The sequence below is a fragment of the Pholis gunnellus genome (assembly GCF_910591455.1).
Source record: "Pholis gunnellus genome assembly, chromosome: 8".
Taxonomy (NCBI): Eukaryota; Metazoa; Chordata; class Actinopteri; order Perciformes; family Pholidae; genus Pholis; species Pholis gunnellus.
In genome coordinates, this window is record NC_136534.1 from 10,035,164 (window position 1) to 10,043,477 (window position 8,314).

An 8,314-nucleotide genomic window follows, 5' to 3' on the forward strand; every position below is an offset into this window, starting at 1 on the left:
ACACAGGTCGTCATTATAGCGCTTCCTATCAGACTTTTGGTTTGGGCTTTGGAGAAAAGTTCGGTTCCGAGGCACAGCTTGGCTGCATTTCATGACCAAGTTGCTTCTGTGAGCATTTTTTTAATGAATTAGTTGACTCAATGTCGGAATGTTTTCAGCTCACCCGTCAAGGACGTGGTCAAATGAAATAGCAACTAACCATTTTCACAGAAATGTTCCATCCTTATATAGTCAGTGACATTCGGTACGTCAACTCAAGAACTCCAATTAAAAACGTGTTCATCCAGATTTGCAATTTTTCCTGTCATTCAGTAAATAATGAATGACTTAAAAAAAAAAAGCAATCTTTAGAGGTTTCATCAAGCGAAGACCAAAGCCTCTTTGTTACTGAAGCGTTCAGATATCATCATCTCCTAAAATGCAGCAGCCTTCGCAGACCGCATCACTTCAACCACTACAGACAAGTTCTACGGGTGCTCAGCGGGTATTCACTTCAGACTGTGTGGTTGTGGTGTCATTTAGAATACAGAGGGAAAGGGAACACGGCTCTGGTTTACCTTCGTCGAAGTCCGCGTCATCCTCGGTGTGCTGGGGGAAGGGGAAGCAGTTGGTGATCTCCAGTCGGTCCTCGACCACCAGGCCCAGCAGGACGCCCTGCACCACCTCGCTGCCCTGGCCCTCCTCCTGGTAGTGCTTGATAATCTTCAGCAGTACCTGTGAAGACAGCAAGAATCAAACTTACCGCACCAGAAGAAGGGGTGAAGACGCTCCTTTCAATCACAGTTTCTAAAAAGGAAAGGATTTCATTTTCTGATCCGGGGCCAATTTATTTATCACGGCTGTCGTTTATGCATTCTGCGCCTGTTACAGCGCCGCTTGTTATTGTGTTTTCTCGTCCTTTGATTCATGTTTTCCCAATTGTGTGTCTGCTCGTCATGTTGATTTGTGGTCATTAGTTTGTTTTCAGGTTAGTTTAGTTGAGACGCGTTTTTTTGTTGCTTTTCTTACAGTCGCTTGGGTGTTTCATCCCTCCAGCTTCTGAATCGCCGTATTTCTTTCTGTGGCCTTTTACACATTGTATTTTATCACAATACATAGAGAGAATATTAAACTATTGAAATTAATACCAATGGGAATAGTGGCAAAACCATGGCATTTATTCCAGAACGCATTCAAACAATATTCTAATGAATAAAAAATATTACGAGATAATGTTGATTTAGAACTTGATTAAAAAAAAAAAAAAAAAGTCTATTCAATAAGGAAACATTGTTATTACAAATATTTTCATTATGAGTTTACTTTGCTCAGCCCATTACACAGCTTAAGAGTGACTTCAGGCCATTGTCATTATAAACCCTGTGACAGAATTGAATTTTAAATATTAATAGATTTCAGCCAGTTTTGAAGGCAAAGGGGTCCAACCCGGTGATGGCAAGGATTACCTCATAAAGTGGCCAGTGAGTGTGTGTGTGTGTGTGTGTGTGTGTGTGTGTCCTTCATGTTTGTTCCGACTTGTGTTAAAATTGTACAAACCAAAACAAAGAAATGCAAGTTGTATTTGTCAGCACTGACATTAGCGAGCTCTACTGTAGCCCGGGAAAAACACAATCTTTGATTTTCAACATAACAAAACGTACATAAACAATCTTGATACGGATCCCTTAATACCACTTCTAAAATCACATCAAATCTAATGTAAAAAGTCCGTACTGTACACATTTGATATGACAGTAGCTTCTGTCAGAAGCCAACCAGGACTGACAGCGTCTCTTAGCAGAACCGGCCCTCGGATGTCAGTCAACCGCTGCCAAGAGACCTGCCCACCGAGGCATGAAGCTTTGAGGCCGTTTCCACAAATGTCAAATCGGACTTCATCTCCTTTTGTTCAATTATGTTGAACTACAATGGCTGCAGCATATCTATAACCTACATGTGTCCTGACACAAAAAGTAAGGAGGAGTAAAAACCTGAATCTAGTGAAAGTCCACGTACAGTAGGAGGGTATATTTGGACCTGTAGTCTCATATCCCACATTGCCGCGCCTCATCTGGACAGGGTGTTCATGCATCATCATATGCGCTTAATATTTAATGCTGGATATAAATGGGCCAATAGGACAAGTCTCCACATGATTGAAGAGCTGGTTTAAGCTCCAATGCTGCGTCACCGACACCAAGGACAGCAGGTAAGGACTATGGCTTACTTCCACACACACACACACACACACACACACACACACACACACACACACACACACACACACACACACACACACACACACACACACACACACACACACACACACACACACACACACACACACACACACACACACACACACACACTCAAACGCACACCTACCAATCATGGGAAACCTTGACCAGCAAAAACAGGCAAGGAGTAGAGAATAAGGCAAAGCGTCTTAAATGAACAGGACGAGAAGCTGAAGCCACTATGTGGAGCGGGAGAGCATAAATCACACCGATAACAGTGTGGGCAGGTCACAGCCAGAGGCATTAATAACACACACGCACGCACGCACGCACGCACGCACGCACGCACGCACGCACGCACGCACGCACGCACGCACGCACGCACGCACGCACGCACGCACGCACGCACGCACGCACGCACGCACGCACGCACGCACGCACGCACGCACGCACGCACGCACGCACGCACGCACGCACGCACGCACGCACGCACGCACGCACGCACGCACGCACGCACGCACGCACGCAGTCCTGGGGCCATGCTCGCAACAAAACACACATCATCACCATGATGGAGCCCTTACTCGTCTCACTAGCTCACACACACACACGGCGGCATACGCACACATGCATCTGTCGCGGGAGATGATTTATTTCAGCGGAGTGCTGGACCTGTCATGCAACAAGTAAAAGAGCTGGGGGTGGGGTGGGGATATGGGGTGGAGTGGGTAGAAAAACAAATCTCATTCCCTGCCTGCCTGCCTGCTCTGACTGAGAGGGGAGGAAGGTCTGAACAATAGGTCGGAAGGGTGGGGTGGGGGAGAGCGAGAGTAAATGTAAGGGTGAGAAACCTGAAGGATAAAGGGAGTGATGATGACAAAAAAGAGAGCAGAAGGGGACCAGGTGAGTACTAGGAGAGCAGCCAGGTGAGCCGATGGCAGCGAGGGAGGAATAGGGAGAAGAGGGTTACTGGAAGTCCTCAGAGTGGACTGTGGCAGCCCCCCGGCCCCCCCTCCTCCTTTTGCTGCCAGCAAATAGCTTCTCTCGTCTTCCTCCATCAGTGAGAGCAGATAGCACATCTAACTCTTGGAAATACATGCGCGCGCGTGTGCGTGCGTGCGTGCGTGCGTGCGTGTGTGTGTGACATGAACTCGTGTCAGGAAAAGGAGGGGGTGAGAGATGGACAAAAACAACTTGAAGAAAGACAAATAAATAAAGCTATATTCCAGGAGAGCTTGAAAAAAAAAAAGTCCTGAATCGAGAGAATAGCTTTAAAGGGGTAGTGTGAAGAGGCGTCTGCACTAAAAAAGGGAAGGAAGGTTTCAGTGGATTTGTTGTGCTGGCTTCCTGGTGCTGAGTAAATGCCATACGGTATTGTAAGCAAAGCCTGGAAAGCTCCGACTTTGTACAAACCTGGATGTGCACACACACTCACACATACATGCACACAGGCTCACTCTCCCCAGCAATCTCTTTGCCTGCTACCCTCTCTCTCTCTCTCTCTCTCTCTCTCTCTCTCTCTCTCTCTCTTACACACACACAACCAAACGCATACAATGTTATTGATCTAGCGCACCAGAAGCTAGCCCAGTGAGCTCACCTCACATGGAGAGGCCCAAGATTGATACGTGGACAGCGTGTTATAAATCAACAGGCTTAAAATTGAATTGTGCAAAATCAATTGTGGCCCAAATCCCCTGTTGGCTGCACATAATTCTCATCATAAATCTTCTCTCTCGCTCACTAAATGGCTCATATTCCCGCCACAACGGGGCTCATCTTATGAGAAAGTATGAGAGAGGGAGAGAGACACGATCCCGTAATGACTTTTCTTTCAGCGCCACTGATGTGTAGACGAACTCTACACTCAACGTTGGCTGGAATATACTTGACAGTGCGGCTTCAGTTGGATTAGAGCACGGACGAAGACCACCGCGGAGTCCCACCTTAGAGGCTGTTAATCGTTGGAGTCTGGGTTTGATTGCATTTTATCAAATCTGAAACCAGCATCGAATCTTCAAATTCCATACTGGAAAAAAAATAAAAGTTTGGTGTTCAACATTTTAGAGAAAACTTAAGTCACAAATGAATGGGACTCAAAAGATTCAGCTGAAATCCGTACGGCTGAGAGGACACAAACAGTTTGGGGTAGAGATGCACCGATCCAACTCTCGCAGTCCCGATACCTGCACGGGCCCATACAATAGCGACAGCTCATTGTCCCAGATACCCGGTCCAGCTATGAGAGTCACTGTCGCACCGATATCTGATATCACTTTTGTTGCAACCGCAGTTTTTAGTGGCCTTATAAAAAAGGTTCAGAACCTATAGCTACAACTTCATTAGATATCTTCAATTAGATACGCTGCAACTCAATTTGTCGCAGAAGACATTTTTGTGCCAATGCTTGAAGTAAAAATCGATGTTCATAGTAACAGACGATATGAAATGGTGATTAAGTATGTATCTGGGACATTGAAATAACACCAACAGTAGGCAGAAGGTCCCCGCTTGTTTTTCACTTTTGTCCATATGCTGGAAGTCCTGATTCAGAAGCTGATGCTTAAGTTACTGAATAAAAGTTTAACTGGAGAGGACTTGACTCCTGAAACGGACGTGTTTTACTAGAGAGAAGACGTTTCAGTCTGTTTGAACTACCCGCTACACTCCCAACTGTACAGATGCGTTTTCCTCACAAATGAGCATTAGCTGAGCACACATACACAGCGTCAGCCAAGTTTCGTCTTCGCTTGCCATCCGGTCACGTTCGCGGGTAGAGTTGAGTTGATCAGACCTGCTGCTGCCACCGTCGCTTTGTCAATTTACCCGGTGAGAGCAACGGTCAGCTCCTGACTGTCTTGCCCTTTGCCAATGAGCAAGAGAGAGAGAGAGGAGCGATATACGAGATTTATCAATGGATTTGTTAGCGTGGGAGCTCAGTGACTCCGTCTATTTTGGCGCTAAAAAGGTGTCAGAACTCGCACCGGTGCCCCCAAATCATTTTTTTCACACACTCGCACACTAATTTCCCAGAGTGTCTTGATTTTGTTGGGCCGTGTCAGACTTGTTGTGTGAAGTAGTCCAAGACTACCAAGAGCCACCCCTGGCAACACTTTTGTTCTCTAGATTATTGCAATAATCTAGAGAACAGAGGGTTTGATCTACAGCGCTTGCTGCTCACAGATGTTCAGCTAAAAAAAAGAAGAAGAAAGATTTAAAACTCTGCTTGCTCTACTCTTTATTAGCTGCTACTCAATTGAATTTGCAGCAAACATTACTCACGCATCTTCACCCGTTGTTGCATGGAACAGCGGCCCGCATGAAATCAGATTGCGGCAACAATCATTTCTGAATTACATATTTTTTTGAAACCAAACAAGTTTGTTTGGCTGCTGTAAACACTCTGCTGATTGATACCCTCAGCGTTGACAGGTGTCTCTTAAGGATTCCAACTTCTGCAAGTAAACATAAACTGTAGTTTCTGAAAACAACACCACAGTAGTTAGTAACTGTACTGAACAGATGGGAACATATGTCTCCCTACTGGGTAGTAAGTTATCTCTCGTGCCCGCGTGAACAACGTCCTGATGAGCCCGGGCTTAAAGCACCGGAGGCGAGAGGAAACGCCTCGGGGGGGGGGGGGGGGAGAAGGACTGTTCTGGCAAAGTGTTGAACAATCAAAAGAAAAACGTCTGACACTGCTAAAAGATTTTTTTTTTTTATGTACCTCATTTTGACACATTTTCTGCCATTTTTCATCACCCAAAAGCTTTCAAACCACAAAGCCTAGATGTCCTGTAAAATGTTGTCTGTGAATCCGGCCTGGGTCTGACGTGCGTCACACTAAATTAAAGTAAGTTATTTTCAAACATACAGTGAGCTGTGTGATCTCAGTAGGAGTTTAATGGAAGCCGTCGCTGCGCAGCACTCCACTCCTGTGGCAACAGCATCCACTGCAGCCTCTTCAAAAAAAAAAAAGCGAGGAAACAAACAATCCAATTCCACCACACAGCTGTGGCGACGCTGCGGGCAACCCTCCAGCTAAACCTCTGACAGGCAGGCCGTGACACAACACAGCAGCCACATATCAATGGCGTCCAGGTGAAGCGCGTTTCATAACTCTGCCTGAAAGAGACACCTTTCCGTCAACAGTCTGCAGCCAAATGAGGTCGGTCGGACACACACACACACACACACACACACACACACACACACACACACACACACACACACACACACACACACACACACACACACACACACACACACACACACACACACGCTGTTTTGTTACTTTCAAACTGCTGCGAATTGAAAAAAAAAGGTTTGGTTGAGTAAAAAAAAAAAAAACTCATTAGAGAGCTAAATAATACACATTGAGGTGAAATATTTAGATTTGAAATTAGGGCCTGAGACTCTAGGGCAGCTTTAATGAGCAAGATAAAAGGAAGGCAGCAGCTGGCAACTTTGAGTCCTGCAACTGCTTTCAGAAACACAGAGCAAATGAGCTGCTTTGTGTCCAGAGCATCGGGCAGGAGGAGGGAGAACATCGGTGCCTGGCAGCGAAGCAAGTTTGTCCTCTACTGTATGTACTGAGGTACTACAGAAGAAGAATACTAACACATTCAGGTTGGGAGAAATTTAATCCGAAAATGGTATCATAATGTACTTGTTAAAAAGGACACACAGAACCAATGAGCAATTAAAAAACCCAAGATATGCAACTGTGCCAGCAAATTCCACAACGTTTCTAAACTTAACAGTGCCTCTTTGCCCGAAATGGTTCATTATCTGAAGTTTGAGAACATCAGCAGTGAGCTGAGAGGAGATATCAGTCCAAACTGTAGAGTGGGGAACACGTACCTCGGCTATTTATTATTATTATTATTTACATTGTTGTATTAAGACCGTTTGAATGTTACTCGAATCGGTGTTTCCGTTGTGGGACCAGGAAAGTAATTCCTATGATTAATTAAAAAGTGGAATTAGTCGAAAGGCCCAACTCAAACTTAATAGATCCGGTCTCAAAGAGGGCACGTGGACCATTTGGAAAGGCGACGATGGCATGATTAATTATGATTATAGTTACTACAGTTACATGACTGTAGACTGACTGTAAACGTAACGAGTATGCATCAGATTGTGAGCACGAAATTGGGTAAGAAACCAGACTTATGCGAGTGTGAAGCAAGCATCGTTTCCCTATTATGCTCCTATGAAACAACTAGTGAGGTCCTTGTTTTAGCATTAAACGCCTCTTTGGTTTCCCCGCAGCAGCAGCCGCTAACGCTAACTTAAAACGGTTAGCCTATTATTAGCCTTTTAGCCGGTTGAGAAGTTTTAAACAGCAAAATAGTATCTGTTTGTCAATAAAGTGCGTTTAAGTAACGCAATATACACCGCAGGCATCAGCTAAGGTTATAAACCGCAATATTCGTTACAAAATACCGCTTCGCATGATCTGTCCGCCATGATGATGCTCACACTGTAGCTAGCTAGCATCCACCTCTGGTAACACTTGAGGACCCGGTCTCTCTGCCGACATTAAACACGTAGCGCTGCAGTAACACTTACCAATCCCTCAATTTGGATCTGTTTGACGGGAGAGTCCAAAGTGCCGCTTGTAGAAGCCATCACGGCGGTAGATGCTGAAGTAGACTCTTTACGTGAAGCCATCTGTAAGCAGCCACACGCGGAAAAGGGGAGGAAAGAGTTCCGTGACGGACGTTTCCGGTAAAGATGCGTCTGCTCTCCTGTCCGTAGAGAAACGAGGGCTAAGTTGAGTTTGCCTCTTTAGTTGCAACCAGTGGATTGCAATAACTCAGCTATTTGGTGGCTGAATAAGAAAAAATTGTATTAATTTGCCAATTTACATAATATCACGATAAATATATTTATATATATATATATATACATATACACACACAGTGTATTCTACTGGCAATTCTTTGTATAACCACAGAAGGAGAGGATGGAGGCCCCGTTCTGAAGTAACGCTGCTGTGAAAGCGAACCAAATACTATCTGGACTATCATTACCAAAGTTGCCCCCGTTACATTAAGACCTGCAATGAAAAGGTAAGGACTCTAAATGACGGG

At 45.1% G+C, this 8,314-nt stretch overlaps 1 protein-coding gene across 1 annotated transcript in view; it reads right to left on the reverse strand.

Annotated features, from left to right (window-relative positions):
• The window catches only part of LOC306700299 (eukaryotic translation initiation factor 3 subunit H), a 45,936-nt gene extending 38,008 nt beyond the window's left edge, over nucleotides 1–7,928 (reverse strand). Inside the window, exons 1-2 of the mRNA XM_079165290.1 lie at nucleotides 7,791–7,928; nucleotides 558–714 (exon numbers count right to left, since the gene is read on the reverse strand). Coding sequence (XP_079021416.1) covers nucleotides 558–714; nucleotides 7,791–7,892 — 259 coding nt within the window. The 5' untranslated portion in view covers nucleotides 7,893–7,928. The remainder of the gene's footprint in view (nucleotides 1–557; nucleotides 715–7,790) is intronic.
• Nucleotides 7,929–8,314: the final 386 nt, after the last annotated feature.